The 24,410-nt window shown below is 35.9% G+C and overlaps 1 protein-coding gene across 1 annotated transcript in view; it reads left to right on the forward strand.

The window, feature by feature from the left end:
- The window catches only part of LOC148950355 (uncharacterized), a 114,459-nt gene that overhangs the window by 82,281 nt on the left and 7,768 nt on the right, over positions 1–24,410 (forward strand). The window contains exons 3-6 of the mRNA XM_089092342.1: positions 6,785–6,973; positions 8,820–8,988; positions 9,841–9,946; positions 17,254–17,552. Coding sequence (XP_088948468.1) covers positions 6,785–6,973; positions 8,820–8,988; positions 9,841–9,946; positions 17,254–17,552 — 763 coding nt within the window. The remainder of the gene's footprint in view (positions 1–6,784; positions 6,974–8,819; positions 8,989–9,840; positions 9,947–17,253; positions 17,553–24,410) is intronic.

The raw sequence follows: 24,410 nt of genomic DNA on the forward strand, positions 1-24,410 counted from the left end.
AAAATGTCCGACCTATAAGTTTGAAAAATGTCACGATCCTCTTCTGTTCGATTTCGTGCTCTGGCACTGACAGTGGTTTCGACGTAAAAATCGAGAAGGCGTCTGCTTATAGCAACCGAGCGTCTAGGCTTTTCTATTTGGATTGAGTGCTGCTTGCATAAGCTTTTCGTTGCTTCGACCATCTTAAACCTACGCTCTTCAGATCGGAGCTCTAGAACCTGTTGTTGAACTGCTTGAAGCAGAGAATTTACGCCTGAAAGAACGAGGCTCTTGGACTGGAGTTGTCTGGATGCAATATCTATTGGACCAAGGATACTGCTCATTATTTCAAGAATGAGTAAGAATTTGGCATCAATTGTTGCCAGCAACCCAGAAGCTTCAGAACGGTCCTCTGTTGAATTGGCTTCATCCGAAATAACCTTTAATGTTTCGAGAATAGCACCTAAACGTATCCGGATCTTCTGAATTGAGAAAAACCAATAGCACCATCGAGTGTCGGCTAGCCGCTCGAGCTCAATCTTCTTTTCTTCGCCTTCTTGTTGGGTTCGAAGGAAAAGTTCGTGACGTGGCGCACTTCGGCTGAGAAAGACATATAATGCCTGTATGCAAGAAAAGAAGTTTCTAACCTCCAGAAAAGAAGCTATTGACTGCACAAGCACAAGATTTAGGCGATGGGCGTGACAATGAATATACCTAGCTTGTGGTGCAAATCCTTTAAGAATAGCCTGAACACCATTACATGCGCCGCTCATGACGCTCGCACCATCATAGCCTTGAGCCACAGAGGTGTTCTAATCCAGTCCGTGCCTTTCAACAAGAGCCTTGATTGCTTTAGCACGAGATACTGCAACTAATAGTTCAAGATGTGTACTTCCGAATGTCTCCTCTCGGATGATAGCATTACTATCAATAAACCAAATAATTAAACCAAGCTGCTCTTTTTTCGACATATCTTTCGTTTCATCTTCGCAGATTGCCCAATATTTCTTAATAGAGTATCTTGTTTCTTCTTGCAAGAGGTCAGCCAGTATGCTTATAAGACTATTTTGGGAGTCGGGACTCATATAGCTTCATACCGACGTGTTAGTGTTATCTGAAGTTCTGGGTTTCCCTCTGTCATAAATTCTAGTATTTCTATAAATTCAACTCGATTTTGAGTCGTTGTGTTCATCATGACCTCGAAATGGGAGCCCTTGGCGTGCTAGGGCACATGCCACTTTCGCAAGTGTGACTAAATGCATACGATTTTCCGCTATGGCTTCCTTCTGTTTTGAATAGAGAGTTGTATCTATTGACTTAGATGTGCCACACTCAATTGCTTTATATTTGGTCCAGCTGCGATTTGCTTCGTTATGAGCTTCTGAAGCCTCGTGTTTTTCAATCCTTTCGAATAGTATTTTCCAGTTATTCATTCCTGTGTCGACAAACACTACATTATCAGAAGTATTTCCCTGATTTCTTGTTAAGGAAAAGTGCCGACAGCAAAAGCAGTAAATGGCGTCTTCTTTAATAGAGTATTCTATCCATGGTTTTTTCTCATATGCTTTAGCAGAAAAACGGCGACCGTTTGTTTTGTGGTATTCGGCTAGCTTTGGCTGGTTGGGTGCCTCCCTTTTATGGTGGGAGATGTCAAGATTGCCTCTCAATATCGTATCCGATGCATCGGCTACACTTCCACCCTAGAAAAAAATCCAGTGCTTTAACTTTTAAACGTTTTAACTTTATTCAGAGGCCGATAGCTCTGAAAGAGTTGTTCCCTTAAATAGGTGTCTAGGAGACATAAGGAATAATAGACTTTCTTAGTAAATATTTCTAGAATTTCCAACGCTCCGCAGCAAAAAAATACTGTTTTCAAGCCATTTACTTCCATTTATACAGAAACTTTCGCCACTCTAAACCTTTTTTCCGTTGGTACAGTTTTGGTTTTGTTGGAAAACTTTCGTCGTGCTCGCCCCCCCCCCCCCCAAAAAAAGTGATAGTGACGCCCCTGCTCCTAGCTTCTAATTAGCTTTTCTGCTACCGTTTAGTGTTACGTATTGGCATTTTGCCCTTAATAGTTTTCGTTTTTGTTATTTCATGATTAATAACGGGGTGGTCTATTAAATAGGGTGCTTTTTCTCTCATTTATAATAACAGCTTTATTTCCGCCAAAATTGACGATAGCATACAAATATCTTTCGACTGATCATTTAATAAGCTCTAGCATCTTCTGCATGTTTAATCGCCTCCAAATGCTCAAATTCTCAGTTTTTAGAATTCGGTAAAATAGTCTAAGCTAGTCAACTGAAATTTAAAAGGGTTAAAACATATATATCGTTTTTTGTCAGTTTAACTACGAGTAGAATTTCGTAAATTAAACGATAACATAATCCGAAAAAGAAACTTAGCAACTCAATACAACAAAATTCTCCTACTTATCTAGCTTATCAGCAAAATCTAGGAGTGCAAGTCGTAAATTTTGTTTTGGATGAAGCACGCTGACGTGAAGCAAATGCCTCGCAATAACAGCCGATTTAACTTTAAAAAGTAGAATTTTGTCACGAAGCAGCAATTTTTGTTTATACTAAAACTGTCAATTCAAATGTATTTTAGGTCTTTTTCATTCCCTTTTTGCACCATACCCAGTTTCTAGGGTGAGAATATAACAAGAGGTATAAATAATGGCGAGCGGCCGCCTGGCAAAAATGGTTGGGCCTTAGGAAAGCATTTAATGCTTTTTCATTCTCTTAAGCTCTTCCAAAACTCTTTGCCATAAATTATGTCTGATAAATCAGGCTGTAGTCCCTGTAGTCATCTCTGAAGTCCTAGCCTCCCCCCCTCCTTGAATGACACCTCTATATCTATAATTGTTTGTTATATGCTCGGTTATATCATTTTCCCCACAAAGTTTGCGATTTATACATTAATCCAAAGTTGTAGCGCAATATTAAGATCTTACTTCTGTAGGCTAAACTTCAGTTCGCATGGAATTTATTGCATGAAGCAAAGGCTATAAGTTTATATTAGTCAAACCATAAATGGCAAAATTACACACCTCACGTGGGCCAGCTTCTGTTGCTGCCTCGGTTGCTGCTACACTATCCACCAACTTAGCTTTTTTAGCCGGTTGACTAGGTTTAAAAATATCGATTATTTTTCTCTGACTCATCGCACACTCTTATTCAACAAATGAATTCATTCAATACTATCTTTACTTGACAATGCTAGAGAAAACACGAGGCTCCGGGTTACTATCTTTACTTGACAATGCTAGAGAAAACACGAGGCTCCGGGATACGCGTCATTTCGTATAAGATTTTGTATTCGATAAAATTTGTATTTTTATTCGGATGAAGGATAAATAAGGGTATAATCTAAAAAAATCTGGGGGGGGGGGGGTAAAATCAGGTCTGGGGGGGCAAAACGAGGTCTGGGGTTGCAACTGCCCCCCCCCTGCCCCATAGCAATTTACGCCCCTGATATTATGAAGTGCAATGGACCCCTATTTTTGTCGGTTTTCTTATGTTAAAAACGAGCATGGATTAATTAGAGAGAAATTGTCTGCTCAAAGTAAAGAACAAATTTGACACTTAAAACGAGCAACAGTTTAAAAGCTACTTAATAAATTATATATTTTTTTAATTATTAGAGGGCAACTGCCCTACCCCCTTGTCCCCATCAACGACGCCACTGTCTCCCTTTACCTGACTTTTCTCATACTAACATTACGCAGAATTTATGATTGCTATAAGTCCTACATACTTCTAGTTCACAAGATTTATAGCCCACAGCTTCCCCATTGCCCGGTTAATGGACAAACACAGAAAATTCAGGGACCTTCACTAGAATTTTTTTTTCATGATACAAATCCTGATGACAGCCAGCTACATTATGATAGGATTAACAGCACTTTAGGTACTCTTTTTCAACTATAATTTTTTCCTTCTAGCCGTATCATTGACTCAAATTCCAATTTTTCATGGATTTTATTCTATCTTTTGAAAATGTTTCATGTAATTTGACCTTTCCTTCCTGAAAGACCCTTAAGTAGGATTAAAAAACGAAAAGTTCTTACTGTTGTTATTATTTTAAATTTGGGCAAAAGAAAATTCATTAAAGGTTTTAGATGTTGAACATACATTATAAATGACCTACTTTTAATTCTGTTTTCTTTTGTTGACTATTACAAACTCAGTATCCAGCTTTTAAACTAAAATTAAACTCAGTTGTCTTATTTCTAGGTATTTCCAAACAGTAGAGGTATTTAGTGTTAAAACACTTATGAAACAAAATAAATCGTTGGAAATATTATTGCAGTGACGCGTTTGCGGCGAATAGCAGTACATTCAGCACATTGGGGTGCTTTCGACAAGTTGATAGAAGAACGTCGCCAAGCACTAAAAACCATGTTGTGACCAAGATGGGACCAGGACTGCACAAAGCCTCCATTCAACTGGAGGTCCCAGGGACTTCTTGCTGTCCGGTTCTATGCTGGCTTAAGTGTTTCGGTGTAAACATAAGAAAATGTACTGGTCCCCGTCCTGCACTGGCTCAGGGACCAATAATTTTTTTTTTAGGTCAAAATAATTTCAAAGATTTAACGATCATGAAAATTACAAATTGGAATGTTACGAAGTTAAAAATAACTATCGTATCGACATTTTGACTGACGAATTCACACGCTTCGAACTAGACTTATTAGAAGTTTCAGAAACTCATATCCCAGGGATAGGAAACATAAATTATGTAATATAAATTTTATTTACTCATGCAGGAAGGATGGGGTGCAGCAGGGCTCATAATTAATAAGGAAGCTGCTACGTCCTAATTGGTTTAAGAAGCTAATCGCTCATTTCACGATTAAAAACTGCAGGGTATCAGTCATAATAGTATATGCTGCATTAGAATCGACTGACAGAATATTATTGACTAGATGAATTTTACGTACAGTTACAGGAACAAATAGGCAGGGTCCCAGGTAGAAATATGGTATTTTTATAAGGGTATTTTGATCCCCATGTCTGTTGAAATAGGGATAGATTCTATCCTAGTCTAGGTAAATTTGGTGTTGGAAAAGAAAACAGTAATGGCTACAGACTGTTGCAACTTTTTAGGTGTAACAATCGAGTACCTATACAGTATTTGGTCACAAAATAACCTGTAAGTTAACATGGTATTGATATGATGGTAAGACAGCTAACCTTATTGATTATGTTGTTGTAAACCAAAGACTGCAGGATCAGTACAAGATACTAGAATATATATAAGTGCTGTTGTTGATATTAAAAGTAATGGTCACCCTCTGGTAGTGTCTAGGGTTAATCTAAAGCTGAAATTTCGGAGGGGTGAATACCTTCCGGGAAGCTATGACGTTGGTAGATTCCTGGATGAGAATTTGAGAGAAACTTTCCTGGAACGGTTGAATACTAAACTGGAGAATTTAAAATTTGATATTGTAGAAGATAGATCGAATAATTTTAGGAAAATAATTTGTGAAGTTGCTGATTGTGTCTTAGGGAAGAAAGTTAGGAACGCAGCTAGGAATATTGGTGATAATGCTTTATGTTTAATAGAGAGGAGAATGGGCTTGTATAAGAATTATCAGAATGTTAGATCATAGGAAAATAAGTATTATGTAAAGAAAGTGGAGAAAGCATAAAAATATGAGCTAAGGAGGTGTGGAATGGAAGCCATGGATAAAATTGTCGTGGATCTTGAAAACTCTGCTAGACGGTATAATAGTAAAATTTTGTACTGGCCTTTTAATAATTTGAGAGGGAGTAGTCAATGTGGACTTGTTCCACTTACAGATAGGAACGGGGCCACAAGTAGTGACAAGGAAAAAGTTAAAAGGAAAATAAGTACTATGTAAAGAAAGTGGAGAAAGCATAAAAATATGAGCTAAGGAGGTGTGGAGTAGAAGCCATGGATAAAATTGTCGTGGATCTTGAAAACTCTGCTAGACGTTATAATAGTAAAATTTTGTACCGGCCTTTTAATAATTTGAGAGGGAGTAGTCAATGTGGGGTGCGAGTAAGTGCTATGCCACTTACTCGAGGGGAAGAAACCCTTGTCGGCCCAAATGTTAGTGGGATTCCCGAGCTTACCCCAACGGTTCCTTTTCTATCGGGTATGTCAGTGCCCGATTTACAATATACCCTGCCTTAGGGTACGATAGCGTGATCGAATGGTCCCAGGGGCCACTGTAAGGCTAAGGGTTACCGGTAATGTTTCTAACTATCTTCTTGGACTCGACCTAGGCTAAAAAGTCAAAGATAATATAGTATAAAAAATCTTACTGTAATCAGTCACGCTACAAAAAAGGAACTCAAAACGGAACTAAAGGTAAAACTTACGATTCACCAATACACTTTTAAGACACGCGATTGCGCGCACACCTCTGACCAAAGGTGATAAATGGCAGAGTCAAAATAAAATTCCCAGCATCCTTTGAAGCTTTTCAAACTGTAAATTTAAGCAGTATGAGTCATCGCTCAACTGGCTTTTTCAGACACTCGATAATTAGTGGATTCTTCAGACATCGTAATAAAAGCTTTCCCAGGATTTAGATATGTAACATAAATGAAGTTAAATTTATAAAAAGGACATTTTTCTGAAACAAAAGGGGGTATAGGTCCCAACAGGGGGCTTTTAATAGATTGGGATGGAGGTGGTGCGTGCGTAGCTGTGTTGGCCTTAGACGGCTTGGTGCTGCGGTAAGTTCTTAGTAGTAGTAGTAACTAGTATGTTCTTGGATTTAAATAAACATTTATTTTGCTTTATTCTCATCAACTTTTTTTTATAGAGAAGAATTGTCTAGAGCGAAAGAGACACTTTCGTTGAGTTCATCTGGAAAAAACGTTGACGAAAGTCATTTACAAACAATATCTTGGCTGCAATCCTATGTAAGAGAAATTAGAGAAGAAATGGATGACCTTTATACAGCTATTAATGTAACCCAATCGCTTGAACGTCAAGCGTATGAAGACGCAAGGTCAGTTTTTTCGTCGAAAGCTTAGAAGTTCTGCTTAAAAAATTTAGGATCCACCAATCTTGCCTTAAGATTCAAAATGTGCATTCTGTTCAAATTTCAATGTAGCTGTAAGACTAGCAAAGTTTTGGTTTTAAAAAGTATGCTCTTGGGATATTTTCTCAATTTGTCTCGTCTTAAAAAAAGTGAAGTTTTAACGTGATAGGTTTAGACGAAGATTGATCTGTAGGGACTTACACTAAAGTTTACAAATTTCAGAAGAAAACATCAAATTTTTTGGTTTTTCTAGATGATGAAATAGATTTAAATATCAGAACTGGTTTGAAACATGTTCAGTTTATTAAAGTTGGACTTTTCACTTGATAGAAGTTTGTTTCTAGTCATTCTTACCTAAGTTATTTCCTCATGGAATTTTTTTTTTCTAATTGATAGCTCCGAATTTCACTAAGTTACATATCCAGAATCAGCAAAGTAGCCTAATTTTTTTTATTATTTTTTATTGTTTGGGTTAGTTGAAAAAAAAAACAACTTAAAAACGAAAAGAGAGAAAAATCTCAATGAAAAAAAACAACAAACGAGACTGCGGCCATTGGAAAGAAAAGACGAAAAATGTAAAACACCGCGGATATTTCGCCTGTATCAAAACAAGGCGTCTTCAGCACAAGAAAAACTCAAGAAGACCAAGATAAAAAAAACTAAAACTGAAAACAAATAAAACCACCACCAAAAAAAATATATAATTGGCAAAAACTAGTCCACATAGGGAAAAGCAACTATTAGAGTTACTTCAGTGAGAATACTAAAGTAACTTCAGTTGCTTTAGCAACTCAGTCTTGTTTGTTGTTTTTTTTTATTGAGATTTTTCTCTATGTTGGTTTTTTGTCACGGCTGGCCAGTTGGGCTTAAGATCTTAAAAAAAAAACTAATCTTAACAACACTTTTAGATGATAGTATCATAATTTTGAAGTCAATAAAAGAGAACTTGTCTGCTAAACCTACAATTCCAGCTTAGTTTATTTTTCTTCACGTGGGACTTGAAAAAATGAATGCCAAAAATGGGGGTTATACTTCTGGGAAGCTTTTTGAGACTCAAGACTCGATACATAGCAGACTAAAGCTCGATAGAGAGCCGACTAAAGCTGGCTTCGGTTAACATTTTCCCCGTATAGAAAAGAGCTTTTTGAATACGAAAACTCGACACAGTGATACGAGTTTTTTCTGTATAAGAAATGTTTTTGGTAAAAAAAAGAAGAAAAAAAAATCCGGGCTCTTGCCAGTCCTCTCATGCATTATTTTTTCTTCGTTATAACTTGACCGTCTTATGTATTCAAATTGCGCTTTAAGCTCTTTAAAATTGGACTGTGACTAGAAAGGGTAATAAGTCGGCAAACTCTCGTCAATATTGAGAGAGAAATTATTGTGTGGTATTGAACAACTATAAAAATAAGGACATTTAAGATTGGTGATGTAAAAAAATTATGAAAAGGAATTTCAAAAGGTAAAGGTTTTACAAATAAACTATGCATAAAATCGTAGCAGAACATATAGTTTTATCCACAAAACTAATGCCTGTCCAATTGAAAGAACTAAAAATAATCTTGAACGTATTCAGAAATAAAGCAATGTTAATCTTTTACAGAAAACCTCAATGGAGAAACACTAACAATGTTTTTTTGGTGATCTGCATCTCTCAATAAATTTCTTGGAAATTCAGGAATTTTTAGTTAAAGAACTTAAATTCTTTAAGCAGTATTTCTTATTTAAAGGTCCTCAATGCTATTCCTTTTTATTCTTCCTTTTTGCTAGTTTGAAATTTAAACTGGAATATTCTTTTTGGGGGGATTTCTAGGCTCGATGTTATGAACAAGGAACTTTCAAGAGTCAGACACGATCTAACAGGCTTGACTTTATACAATGAAGGAGTAAAATCTGAATTAAGCGAACTTGGATCTTCCGTTCATCGTCTGGAAGCGATGCAGACCTCGGTCACGGATAGAATAAATGAGCTGGCTGATAAGGTTTATAATTTATTTATTCATTATCTATTTGTATATCGCAGTATCATTTTTTTTTTCAGGGCCTGGTTTTAGTACAAAGCGTATTACTGGACTAGAATTTCGTTAGATTTTTATTCAACTAGAAAATGATTCAGAGGAAATTTTATACACCCGCTAAATATAAATTTTGTTTAGACACAAGGGATAAATAGATAATATTGCAGATTCAGATACCTTCAATATATCACTGATTGTTAGCATCAAAGGAACGTCAATTATTTCAGTATTTCGCTAAAGTCTGCTCGTAACTGTGACTCATAAGCTCAAAATGGCAGTATAATACGCGTGACTATCTCAAGGGGAAGAACTTGTATGGTTCTATTCTCCCGTTGCCGTGGAATTAGACATTTTCATAACTAAGTTTTTTCCATTATTTTCTTCTACATTGAATGCGTCCGTGTTGTCACCTTAAAGTTTGCCTGAGGTTCATTAAGCGTGATGATGAAAAGCAAAACCTAAACTATAATGTGCAAATAATAACCTAAACTAGCAAGAATTTTCAAAATTTATATATTTTATGTTCGCCGAAGAGGAAATTGCCTTACCTGCATAGACTTCTATTCTTCATTAGAAGTGTGTTTATTCGCAGTTTCACTTGAAATTGTACGACAACTTTTTATTATTGCTTATACTTAACTATCAAAGCTAGACTTGCTAACTTTTGTTTTACTACGTCTGAGCTTTTCTTTTAGTTTATATTAGAATGATAATTCGTCTATCATTGGAAGTTCTATATAGCTTGCAATTGTTTTACAGCTTATTTTTCTTTTTGCATTGTGTTATTAATTCTGACAATTATTTATCAAACTCTAGTATACCGTATTTGAGGAAGTCCATCACAAGGAAGATGAACACAAAGCAGAATCAGAAGAAGAACTAGCTGGTACTCAGACAACAGAAAGTGCGGTGCAAACAACAGGTAAGTTCCAATTTTCTTGTGATTAATTAAAAAAAAATTCCGAAAAATAAATTTTTCAAAGAAAAGTAAAGACCATTTTAAACTTTAGCTCAGCAGATACAAATACCTTTTAAAATTCAAACTCAAAACAACCAGAAATTAGTATTAAAGAATAAATGAAACCCAAAACGATCAGAAATCAAATAAACAATCATAGCAAAAAATATACAACAAGTAATAATATAAAAGAATAAATAGATCTTAAATCAAGTAATGCTTCAATTGAATATGAAAATCAAGCTTAAAACAAAAAAAAAATATTTTCCTATTGAAGTATAAATGAAACTTAAAACGAACAGAAATTAAATAAACAATCAATGTACACAAACATACAGTAGATACTAATGTAAATTAATAAATAAATCTTAAAACGAGTGAAACTTAAATTGAATATGCAAATCAAGCTTGAAACAAACAAAAATCACTACAAACAAGAGTTTGGGTATGACCTCTTTCTCTCACTGTAAAAGTCTAAAACCGACTGTGTCATTGGCGTCTTACTGAAAACTATATGCGCCTTGATCAGTCTTGGAAAGTATAAACACCATCATATTGAATTTTTGTTATATAATGATATTAATTGATGAAAGATCCATCAGTTCAAGAGTTTATTTCACTGTAATTTTATTTTTATTTTCAATGCTGTAAGAACTGGAAAAAAAATATTAAAAATTTTTTTGTATAAAAAAAAGTTGTTCAAGTTGAACAACTTTAAAAAGAGCTAATAAATTAAACTGAATATTTGATGTATAATGATATTAATTGTTGAAAGCTCATCAGTTCAGAATTTTACTATAATTTTAATGTTTATTTTCAATACTAAGTACAAAAGAAAATATTTGTCATAAAATTGGTTTTCAGCAAAGAGCCAATGATGCAGTAGGTTCTAAAACAACAAACGAGACTGAGTTGCTAAAGCAACTGAAGTTACTTTAGTATTCTCACTGAAGTAACTCTAATAGTTGCTTTTCCCTATGTGGGCTAGTTTGCGCCAATTGTATATTTTTTGGTGGTGGTTTTATTTGTTTTCAGTTTTAGTTTGGTTTTTTATATTGGTTTTCTTGAGTTTCTCTTGTGCTGAATACGTCTTGTTTGGATACAAGAGAAATATCCGCGTTGTTTTTACATTTTTAGTCTTTTCTTTCCACTGGCCTCAGTCTCGTTTGTTGTTGTTTTTTTATTGATATTTTTCTCTGTTGGTTTTTTAGTTGTTTTTTTTTTCAACTAACCAAAACAATAGAAGATAATGAAAAAAAAATAGGCTACTTTGCTGATTCTGGATATGTAACTTTGTGAAATTCGGAGCTATCAATTACAAAAAAGAATTCCATAAGGAAATAACTTAGATAAGAATGACCAGAAACAAACTTCTATCAAGTGTAAATTCCAACTTTAATAAACTGAACATGTTTCAAACCAGTGCCGATATTTAAATCTATTTCATCACCTAGAAGAACCAAAAAATTGATGTTTTCTTCTGAAATTTGTAAACTTTATTTTAAGTCCCTACATTAATCTTCATCTAAACCTATCACGTTAAAACTTAAGTTTTTTTTAAGACGAGAAAAATTGGGAAAATATCCCAAGAGCATACTTTTTGACAAGGGCTCATTTGATTGAAAATTGAAAGGGCTAGTGTCTTTTTAATACTCTAAAATGAATGGAGAGCAATTAGCCCCCCTCTCACGCCCACCATTTTCCCAAACACATTTAATCAAAATTTTGAGATTGCCATTTTGTTCAACGTAGTTGAAAGTTCTGGAAATTATGTATTTGAGGATGACAAACCCCCAGAGCCCCCCGGGAAAAAGTTGTAAGTTATACCCTGGGGCCATATAAGGTTTTTAACTATAAACTTCAAAAGGGGCTCATTCAATTGGAAATTGAGAGGGCTAGTGCCCCTTTTTAATATTCAAAAGTAATTGGAGGGTAACTAACCCGCTTCTCACGCCCACCATTTCCCCAAACACATCCAATTAAAATGTTCAGATAGCCATTTTGTTCAATGTTGTTGAAAGTTCTGGAAATTTGGTCTTTGAGGATGACACTTCACCTAGAGCCCTCAGGGCTAAGGTTGTAAGGTATGCCCTTGGGGCATATCAGGTTTTTATTGAAAGCTTTGTCGTACGAACTTGAATAAGGGCTCATTTGATTGGAAATTGAGAGGGCTAGTGCCCTTCTTAATATTCAAAAGTGATCGGAGGGCAACTAACCCCCCTCTTACGCCCACCTTTTCCCTAAACACATCCAATCAAAATTTTGAGATAGCCAATTTGTTGAACGTAGTTGAAAGTTCTGGAAATTAAGTATTTGAGGATGGCACCCCCCCCCCACAGCCCTCAGGGCTAAGGTTGTAAGTTGTGCCCTGGGGACTTCTAATGCTTTTATAGAAAGCGTTGTCGTAAAAATTTCAAAAATGGCTCATTTGATTGGAAATTGAAAGGATTATTGCCCTTTTTAATAGTCAAAAGTATTCGGAAGAGGAATCCCCCCCACGCCCATCATTTCCCCAAACCGTTACGATACATAGTCAGGAGTTATCCTTCTGTTGTGCTTAGTTGAAAAATCTAAAAAACATTCATTTGAGGATGAGAATCCCCCCCTCATCGCCCCTAGGAAATAGATATATAAGGTTTTTATAGAAAGTTTTGTCGTAGAAGCTTAAAAAAGGCTCATTTGATTGGAAATCGAGAAGACTAGTGCCCTTTTAATAGTTGAAAATGATTGGAGGGTTAACTAACCCCTTTCATGCTCACCATTTTACCAAACACATACAATAAAATTTTGAGATAGTCATTTTTTTCAACGTAGGCTAAAGTTCTGAAAATTATGTCTTTGAGGATGACAACCCCCCCCCCCCACAGCCCTCAAGGCAAGGGTTGTAAGTTATGCCCTGTGGGTATATAAGGTTTTTATTGAAATCTTTGTCGTTGAAACTTGAAAAAGGGCTTATTCGATTGGAAATTGAGAGGCTAGTGCCCTTTTTAATATTCAAAAGCGATCGGAGGGCAACTAACCCCCCTTTCCAGCCCACCTTTCCCCCAAACACATCCAATCAAAATTTTGATATAGCCATTTTGTTGAATGTAGTTGAAAGTTCCAGAAATTAGGTCTTTGAGGATGGCACCCCCCCCCCCCCCAGAGCCTTCAGGGCTAAGTTTGTAAGTTATGCCCTGGGGGCTTATAATGTTTTTTATAGAAAGCGTTGTCGTAAAATTTTCAAAAATGGCTCATTCGATTGGAAATTGAAAGGATTATTGCCTTTTTTAATAGTCGAAAGTATTCAGACGGAGAATCCCCCCACGCCCATCATTTCCCCAAACATTCCCAATCATCATTTTGATAAGGCCATTTTGTTCAACGTAGTTGAAAGGCCTGGAAATTATGTGTTTGAGGATGACAATCCTCCCCCATAGCCCTCAGGACAAGGGTCAGAAGTTAAGCCCTTGGGGCATATAAGGTTTTTATAGAAAGTTTTGTCGTAGAAGCTTCAAAAAGGGCTCATTTGAGTGGAAATTGAGAAGACTAGTACCCTTTTTAATAGTTGAAAATGATTGTAGGGCAACTAACCCCCTTTTACGCTCACCATTTCCCCAAACACATACAATCAAATTTGGAGATAGTTATTTTTTTTCAACGTAGTTGAAAGTTATGAAAATTATGTCTTTGAGGATGAAAACCCCCCACAGCCCTCAGGGCAAGGGTTGTAAGCTTTGCCCTGTGGGTATATAAGGTTTTTATTGAAAGCTTTGTCGTAGAGACCTGAAAAAGGGCTCCTTCGATTGGAAATTGAGAAGGCTAGTGCCCTTTTTAATATTCGAAAGTGATCGGAGGGCAACTAACCCCCCTCTCACGCCAACCTTTTCCCCAAACACATCCAATCAAAATTTCTGAGATAGCCATTTTGTTCAACGTAGTTTAAAATTATAGAAATTAGTCTTAGAGGATAATAACACCCCCACAACCCTCAGGGCAAGGGCTGTAAGTTAAACCCTGGGGGCATATAAGGTTTTTATAGACAGCGTTGTCGTAGAAACTTCAAAAAGGGCTCATTCATTTGAATGTTGAAATGGCTAGCGCCCTTTTTGATAGTCGAAAGTGATTGGAAGGCAACTAAAACCCCTTCCAAAGCCAGTATTTCCTCTAGCACATCCAATCAAAATTTTGAGATAGCCATTTTGTTTAACGAGGTTGAAAGTTCTGGAAATTATGTCTTTGAGCAGGACACTCTCCCCACAGTCTTAAGGGCAAGGGTTATAAGTTATGCCCTGGGGGCATATAAGATTTTATTGAAAGCGTTGTCGTAGAAACTTCAAAAACGGCTAATTCGATTGGAAATTGAAATGACTAGTGCCCTTCTTAATAGTTGAAAATGATGGGAAGACACTAACCCCCTCTCACGCTCACCATTTCCCCACACACATAAAATCAAATTTTGAAATAATCATTTTTTTCAACGTAGTTGAAAGTTTTGAAAATTATGTATTTGAGGATGACGCGCCCCCCCCCCCAAAGCCCTCAGGGCAAGGGTTGTAAGCTATGCCCTGGGGGCAAATAAGGTTTTAATAGAGAGCGTTGTTGTAGAAACTTCAGAAAGGACTCATTCGATTGGAAGATGAAAGGGCTAGTGCCCTTTTTAATAGTCGAAAGTGATTGGAGGGCAACTAACCCCCTCTCACGCCCACCATTTCCCCAAACACATCCAATCAAATTTTTTAGATAGCCAATTTTGTTCAATGTAGTTGAAAGTTCTGTAAATTATGTATTTGAGGATGACAAACCCCCGAGAGCTCCCCCCTCCAGGGCAAAGGTTGTAAGTTATGCCCTGGTGAAAAATACGGTTTTTACGGATAGCGTTGTCATAGAAACTTCAAAGGGGGCTCATTCAATTGGAAATTGAGAGGGCTAGTGCCCTTTTTAATAGTCGAAAGGGATTGGAGAGTATCTCACCCCCCTCTCACGTCCACCATTTCCCAAAACACATCTAATCGAAATTTTGAGATAGCCATTTTGTTGAACGTAGTTGAAAGTTCTGTAAATTAGGTCTTTTAGGATAACACCCTCCCCCAGAGCCCTCAGGGCTAAGGTTTTAAGTTATGCCCTGGGGGCTTATAATGTTTTTATAGAAAGCGTTGTCGTAAAAATTTCAAAAATGGCTCATTTGATTGGAAATTGAAAGGATTAGTGCCCTTTTTAATAGTCGAAAGTATTCGGACGGAGAATCCCCCCCCCCCCACGCTCATCGTTTCCCCAAACATTTCCGATCAAAATTTTGATATGGTCATTTTGTTCAACGTAGTTTAAATGTCTGGAATGTCTTTGAGGATGACAATCCTCCCCCCCCCATTGCCATTAAGGCAAGGGCTTTAAGTTATACCCTTTAGACATTTTCGATTCTAACCGATTTTTTTGTCGTAGAAGCTTGAAAAGGGTTTCATTCGAGTGGAATTTTGGAGAACTACTGCCTTTTTTATAAGTATGAACTGATCAAAGGACAAATTCCCCCCCCCCCCCCGTCCCACGCCCATAATTTCCCCGAACACTTCCAATCAAAGTTTTAAGATAGCCATTTTGTTCAGCGTATCAGAACAGTCTGGAAATTATGTCTTTGATGATAACAAAACCCCCAGTCCTCACGGTAATGGTTGTAAATTATGCCCTGGGGACATATAAGGTTTTAATAGAAAGCATGGTCATATAAACTTCGAAAGAGGGTCATTGGATTGAAAATCAAACGCTCTAGTGATCTTTTAAGAGTCAAAGTGATCAGAGGGCAGATACCCCCCCCCCCCCCGCCCCAACACACGCAAACACACGTCGTATTGTCCCAAAATGCATCTAATAGAAGTTTGAGATAGCTATTCTATTCAAAATGGTCTAAATATCATACAACAAGGTCTTTGGGGTTGAAACAATCCCCAGAGATTAGGAACAAGGGTTTTAAGCTATGCCCAGGGGGTATTTAAGGTTTTTATGGAAGGGATAGTTGTTTAACTTTAGAAGAGGCTCAGTCTTTCTTTCTGAAAAAGACTGTCAATATAAAGTGAACAGAAATTAATTTAAAAAAAACTTAAAAATCAATTATAAATTAATATGAGTAGGGTTCTAAGCCCCAAGCTTACTAAAAGCCAGAATATAAGTTGTAGTTTACTGAAAAAATTCTTTATATGTTTTCATTTTTCCAACTTTAAGAAATCAAAAATCAATTAAGATTTTTAAGGAATAAATATCAGCATATCTATATTAAACTGACAATGCAGATTTTTTCAGTAAATTTATTTGAATTTTTTTCAGTAAAGTACAAATTATATTCTGGCTTTTAGAAAGCTTGGGGTTTAGAACCCTTCTCATATTAATTTCTGCTCGTTTTGAGTTTGACTCTTATTTATTTTAACTTCTGTTTGTTTTGGGTTTCATTTATTTATTGATACTGATTTATGGTTGTTCTATTCTTGGTAGATTATTTGATTCTATTTTGTTCATTTTGGTTTAATGGAGTTCTTTACTTTTTTGAACTTATTTTGTTGAAAATGTTTTTTTAATTAATATCATGTAAATGCCTTAATCCCTCTCATCTTAGGACTTAATCATGCAGTTATATTCTGGTAGAATCTTCCGTTTTTATTTCATTAAATACAGCTACATACTATTTTCTTTGATGAATAAATAAATGTAGATGGTAACAACGCTTGTAATGATTATGTGCATTCTATTTTTCACAGAAAAAGTAAATCCAAAGAAGAAAGAAGGCTCGAAAATGGGTTGTTGACGGTAGTGCCGATCGGGGGGGGGGGGGTACTGTCCTCCTATTTTTTTATTTGTTGCGCTCCCCTTCCCAAGTTTTCACGAATTGGTGCCACCAACTATTGGATATGTATGCTTGTTCATTCTTGGCCTTTATAATTATAACAGACAGATGGCCAAACCTGTAGCTTAAATTAGCATATCCGTGAAATTCATGCTTCCAATATAATTAAAACCAGACCCCCCATTGAAAGTTATAAGGAAGTTGGAAAAAAATAAGCACACATATTTTTGACGGGCAGAATAGTTTCTAACACCTACCATCATGTGCACACATCCACAGTGCCCTAGCGCACTGGTCCAAAATAGCGAGACTGATAGGCTATGCCAATAGAACATATAGAACATATTCCACACTCTTGTATGTATTTAAACCCTTGTCTTAAAAAATTTAAAATAATACTGCGCAAACATCATTCGTTTGAACTTTGGAACATTATAACTAATTACACACTAAATTTCAGGCAAACACCATCATATTCATCATCATCGACCAGTGCAGCACCGTTTTCTTCTAGACCTGCACAAGACTGTTGATACACTGAACGAAAAACTTGTTGATCTGGAGTCAAAGAATAAGAAAATGTCGGAAGCCTTTGAAAATAATGTCAAAAAGCTTGGAAACTTAAGTTCTACGCTGACAGGAATCGAAGATAGTTTTGGCAAAGATGTATCTGCTTTAAGAGAAATTACATCCTCCCTTCAAGATAATATTACGCAGGTTCACACTAGAGTATCAGGAATGCTTGAGTTCTATGAAAAGGTTAGTTTTATCATTAGTATTAGGTAGGGATTGTGGTGCAAAAGACGAAAAAACACAATCAACTTATTTTAAACTTGCCCCCCCCCCCTTCCAAATGAAAAGTGTTAAAATTAGCCATGTATTTTAGATTCATATTTTCTACCATTATTATAAACGGTATTTAAAGCATGATGGTCACCCTTTGGGATATGTTTCCTTGATATTGAAATCTCTGTTTTGGGATTGAAATATATATATGTATATATATATATATGGGCATTAATTGGCAGCCCTGATTTGAAGGTAAGAACTAAAAAAAAAGTTTCGGTCATTTGGGAGTATAAATAGTCTCTTAATTAACACTAGATAGATTGAAGTCACCGACTGCCTTAAAATTTAGCCAAAAAGCCCGTAGAAAGGGGGGGGGGGTATTTGGATCTCTCCACTCCCCCAAATGAATGGCTTGCTCTGAAACTAAATATGGTTCTGCTGTTAACGGTGCAATGTTAAAATTGAAGCTAATAATGTTATAGAAGAATAAATAATAACACGGCTTCAATAATAATACGAACAAAAATTTACATGAATTTAATCCATCACTTTAATTTATCTGTTTGGGGAGGGGGAGAACGTTTTATATTTTTATACGGCAATAGAGATAGTGGCACCTTACTTCTGGATTTCTTTTTCTAATGTTGAGGTTATTTTTTTCTCTTACATGTTTCCTTTTTTGTAATCATATTCCACAACTTTGGCGCCAGATAACAAAACTACCTGTGAGTTAATTTCTTGTAGCTTTTCAATTTCAAAGATAAATTTTGTATAGTAATATGAACATGCTGTCTTCGAATTATGGTACATAATTCTTTAATTTCCAGTCACAATTTTAGCTTAAATTTCAGTTATATTTTTGAACCAATTGAAAGAGCTTTTCCGGCTTAACTTGGAACCGACAGTATATGTGTTACCAGGGTATTAGATCCCCCTCCCCACATTTGTCTTCCAAGAAAATGCCATAATTATTTTTTTTTTTTTTTAATTTAAATATTTAGACCACTGTCTTGACAATATAATTTCTTACCTGATAGAAGAAACAGTAATAAAACAAACAAATAACATTGTCTAGCCGTCCACAACAAAATCATAAAGTTGGTATTAAAACTAAATGAAAATACTAAACATAGTTTATAGTTCTATTCTCTTTATGTTTGTTCTATATTGGATTTTGAACAGTTTGTGGTACCGAACTTTAAGAAAGCAGTTCTAAGAGTAACCAAAACTCTAAATAAGGAGATTTTGACAACAATTAATACATCATAATACTTGGCTTTTGATTGTGATTAAATAAAAAAAAAGCTTTTTTAACTGGAAGTAAGGAGCGACATTAAAACTTAAAACGAACAGAATTTATTTCGTATATGAAAGGGGCTTTACCCTCCTCAACGCCTCACTCTTTACACTAAAGTTTTTTATTGTTTAAAAAAATAAGGTTGTTAGACAGAGTCAAACTTTAGCGTAAAGAGCGAGGCTTTGAGGAGGGAACCGCCCCCCCCCCCCTTTCATATACGGAATAATTTCTGTTCGTTTTGTTTTAATGTCGCTCCTTACTTTCAGCTGTAAAAACTCGTTTTTTCAATTTAATTTCTGAACATTTTTGAATTAATGCAGCTTTGATTTTGGCTTACCATACATGAATAATTTAAACAAAATTTGCATTTTAATTTTACCTTATTTTGGCTAAATGGCTTTCTCAAAACTTTGATCTGACGTAACTTACGAATTAACTTACGAAACAAACTATATTCGTATATTTTATTACATATATTAGGGGGTTCACTCCTAGTCAATACCTTGCTCTTTACGGTAAAGTTCAAATTTTCTTCCAATTCTTTAAGAATGACCCCTTAATCACAAAGGCCGTTAATTAGAATAAATAGCTCTGATGAAAGTACAAAAAAAACTTTAGCGTAAAGAGCGAGGTAACGACTATGGGGAAAACCGAATCATATAAGTAATAATCTCTGTTCGTTTTAGATTTTGATTTTGCTCCTTACTTTCAGATGATGTTTTTTTTTCTGATCGTTTTTGTCTAAATAATGCTGGGTAATCCGGCGCCCCCTTCGTAGCAATGCCCCTGCTTCCATGAAAACTTTCTCCACTGAAAGAACCTCCCACTTAAAGCCCGACCCCCCCCCCCCCCCCAACTACCAGAAATCCCCCCTGAAAACTTCTGTATACTTCCCAATAACCAATAAACATTGGGCAAAGTTCATAACTTGCAGACCTTTCCCCGGGGATTGTGGGGGATTAAGTCATCCTCAAAGACATAGTTATTGTTTTTTCGACCATGCTGAACAAAATGGATATCTCAAATTTTGATTAGGTGACCTTGGGAAAAAATGAGCGTGGGAGGGGGCCTAGATGCCCTCGATTTTTGTTGGTCACTTAAAAAAGGACGCTAGAACTTTTAATTTCCGTTCGAATGAACCCTCCCACGATATTCTAGAACCACTGTGTCGATACGATCACCCCTGGGAAAACAAACAATAAATAAACACGCATCCGTGATTTTTCTTCTGGCAAAAATACAAAATTCCACATTTTTGCAGATATGAACTTGAAATTTCTATAGTAGGATTCTCTGATACGCTGAATCGGATGGCGGGATTTTCATTAGAGTTCTATGACTTTTGGGGGGTGTTTCCTCTTTTTAAAAACAAGGCACATTTTCTTAGGCACGTGACTTTTGATGGGTAAGACTAAACTTGATGAGACTTGTATATTTGAAATCAGCATAAAAATTTGATTCTTTTGATGTATCTATTGGTATCAGAATTCCGTTTTTTAGACTTTCGACTACTATTGAGCCGGGTTGCTCCATACTTACAGTTCGCTACCACGAACTGTTTGATTGCAAAAATACAAAATACACATGAGTTCAAGTTTACCCATCAAAAGCTACAAACTTGAAGAAATTTGGCTATCTTTCGAAAAAGGAGTACACATCCACCAAAAGGGCAAATGATCTTGATAAAAACCACACCAACAATTAGCATATAAGAGAACACTGTCGTAGAGGTTTTAAGCTACTATCGAGAAAAATGTAGAATCTTTTTTTTTTCAGCCAAAGATGAGGAGAAAAAAAAAATCTTGGATGCTGTTTATTTGTTGTTTTTCCCAGGGGTGATTGTATCAAACAACAGTCCTAGAAAATTAGAAGATGGCTCATTTAAACGAAATTAAAAGTTCCAGCCCCTTTTTAATTGACCAAAACGATTGTGCCAGGAAAAAGTGAGCCGAACTTTCTGATAAAAACCCAATCCTGCTCACAGTTAGGGTAATCTCACATGGATGCCGGGGTAATCTCACATGGATGCCTGAGCAACAAGAAGGCACTCAAAAAATATAAATAGGACAATGAGGAACATTCATATTTTAATTTCGGTAAAAACAAGTCTCCTGGTAGAAATTCCCCCCCCCCCCCCTGCTCCTGGAAAATGGCACTTATGAATTCATCTTTTTCATGACAATCATCTGTATAATTCTAAAAACTAGTGCTTTACTGAAAACTGAGCTTGTTTACGTTTCTTAGAGAATTATTATAGCTGTGCATTAAAATGTCACCGATATTATGGTCGACGAAAAACAATTGAAAGCCTCATAAGATTAGTCTTTTATTTTTTGGAAGGTTGACTATGGAATTTTCTGGTTCAAAGCGGTTTTTAGGGAGGTCGGTTTTGCATTTTAAATAAAGTGCTACTTTTCTAAAATTCTATAGATATTGGAAAACGCAATGATTTAGTGCCACGAGTCAATTTATTTGAGCTAGTTTTGTAAATATATCTTGCGTGATCAGCAAAACAGTAATTTTTGTTAGTTTTAAAGTTAAAATTCCGTCCTTTACCTCCGTAAGAAAAACTTTGTTTTTACTAATTTTATCAAACATCAATTAATCTACTTAGCTAAACGAAGTTTTAAAATGAGTGTCTATAATAAGTTCTGTATGGACTACTTGCATCTTTAGGAATAAATGTGTCATCGTGCACCATTGCTGCCTCAAAAACTTGAAGGCTTAAAATATGATCTTAGAAATAACTTTAAATCAATTTCTTAACTCAGAATTTTCACTTGATAGCTTTGTCTTCATCTTTGTGGCGAAATTGGTGTTTTGTGCCACAAAAGGGTGGAACCTCTTTGCTGCTGCACATTTTTTTGACATAATTAAAAAGAGTAATATAACTTTTAATTTCCTTTCCGATTAAGCCTTCTTTTGATTTTCTGCAACCATTGGTTTGAAACGATCATCCGTGGGAAAAAAATAAATGAAGACCCTTCAATAATAATTTTTTTTATAATGTTGATATGCTAAATTTCACCGAGCCGTCCTAGCCAAGGGATTAGCGCGCTAGACTTGAAATCCTGAGGACAGGGGTTGGAGTCCTGGTGTCGCTGGTTATGTGGCTTGGAACGGGGAAAAATGGTGTAACTGTAAGCTAGGCCAGAGTCGACCCAGCTCTAAATGGGCACCTACAGAAATCTGGGGAACAACACGGGAAACGTCGGATGACTTGCCCCCAATCACGCATTGCAATCGTGGCCGAAGGTAGAAAATCTTGAGATCGGTACCCGCGCTACACAGACCATTTGTCAGCATGCAAAACAGTTGAATTTGATGGTGTAATTTCAATGAACAACACTTGCTGTTTCGAGGTTGTTTTTCCCTTTATTTAAATCGGGTAAATTTTCCAAGGCTCATAAATTTCGGTGGCTAACTTAAAATCTTATGAACTTTGTTGATTTTTAATCACCAAAAAAGTTCAACTCTTTTGATGTATATATTTTCCCCATGTCTACCATTTTTATTGGCTATAACTAGGGACTCCCCTAGTTAGAGCTATGGGTTATTAACTATAGCGTGAAGCGGTCCCTTCTCACAGTTAGGATAATCCTCGGTTAAGATATTAAATACAAACAGTAATTAAAAAAAGCATATTTTTTTCAATCGGGGGTGAAAGGGGACATAAAAACTTAAAACGAAACGATTTATCCTTATTTTGCCCCCCCCCCCTCTTTGAACCCCCATTTTTTACGCTAAAGTTTGACTTTGTAACCAATACTTTAAGAACGATTAATCTTAAGAAACGCAAGGGCCATTTCAATGGTAGTAAAGGTGTTTTTTTTACCATACCTTAAAAATGGAAGAGCAAAGTTTCTTTTTTACCAGAAACTAAGGAGCAACTTTAAAATTTAAAACGAACAGATATTATTCTATATATGAGAGGGGCTGGCGCTTCCTCCACTCTCCCTATTTATGCTAAAGCCTTAGAGTTCTTTAAAAGGACTTCTTATTCAAATTCAGAGTCTTTTGTGTTTGAGCAGTCTTCCTTAAGGAATTGCGACAAAAAGTCAAGCTTTAGTGTAAAAAAAGGGGCAGCCCCTTTCCCCCGTCATATACGTTATAATTTACGTTCGTTATGTACGAACGTAATATATTATATATTATAATGTTGCTCCTTACTTTCAGTTGAAAAAATTTGTTTGTTATTTAATTTCTGACTTTTTTAAAGCTTACCAGGAAATCCCCTTCCCTCATCCCCACTCTCATCGTGAAAAATTCTCCCTAAAAAACTTTCTTTTCCACTGAAATTCTCCTGTGGAACCCCCCCCCCCTGCAGAAACTTCTCCCCGAAGAATTTCCTTACATTTCCCATAACAAATACTATATGTGAGCAATCGGCGAATTGCTTGACTTACAATCCTTTCCCCGGGGACTATAAGAGCTATTTCATTCCTAAAAACGTAGTTAACGGACCTTTCAACTATGCTGAATCAAATGGTTATCTCAAAAAAACAAAAAAGGTTCGAGGGGGGGCTAGTTGCCCTCCTTTTTATGGGGGGGGCACTTAAAAAGGGCACTTCAACTTTTTATTTCTGTTCAAATGACCCTTATATACTTCATTTATGCGATTAAACTTTCAAGCTGTTTTGTAATAAAATTTTGACCCTTTTTCAGGCTTCGTATTGGGGAAACCGATTAATTTTTATTTTTTCTTCTGCATTGGGGTTCCCATAGCCCATAGACTTGATGGTATTAGTTGCGAGCCGTTAAAAAAAATTGGCCCCTTTCGGGACCCATTTCTTTTTTGGGGGAGGTAGGGTGGGAATGGGAGGTCTCCACAAATTTTTTCTTTGGCACTTTATGTATTTCTTGGCCCAAGGACTTGCAGCTGTAAGTTTCAAACTAATCAAAACATGACATGACAAACTAGTCATTTTGTCATTTTAGTCATTTTTACCAGTTTTTAGGCCCCCTAATGCCTTCCCCCTACCAACGAAAAGTGTATTTCTATTTGCTCCATTTGATGATAACTGGAAGGCTCGAGCATATCGGACCCTCAAACATGCTCTTCTTTTTCCACTGCAAAACCTATCTGTGAGTAATTGGACGATATATTCCTTCTACGTGACCCTTCTATGCAAAGTGGTTGGGGAAAATATTAATGCATGGAAAGCACATGGTTCTTTACTTAGGCAGAGCTAGAACCTCTGTTATCTTGAATTGAATTTGAATTGAATTAGAATTGAATTTTTTCCATTGAATTGAATTGGATTAAACTTTATTAAACAAAAAAAAAAAAACAAAACACAATTTAATCATTTGACAAGTGGCCGTTCAAGAAGAAACAATGCTCTGAGGACGAACGACTACAACAACCAATATCAATAATTTCATCTAAATAAATCAATATATATACATATACATACAACATACACATGTATACGCATATAATAATAACAATTAAAATAAATATCAAAAATCAATCTCTCGTCAAATATATATATATATATATATATATATATATATATATATATATATAT

Source organism: Artemia sp. Qi Xiang Cuo, chromosome 7, assembly GCF_049724085.1.
Source record: "Artemia sp. Qi Xiang Cuo chromosome 7, ASM4972408v1, whole genome shotgun sequence".
Lineage (NCBI taxonomy): Eukaryota > Metazoa > Arthropoda > Branchiopoda > Anostraca > Artemiidae > Artemia > Artemia sp. Qi Xiang Cuo.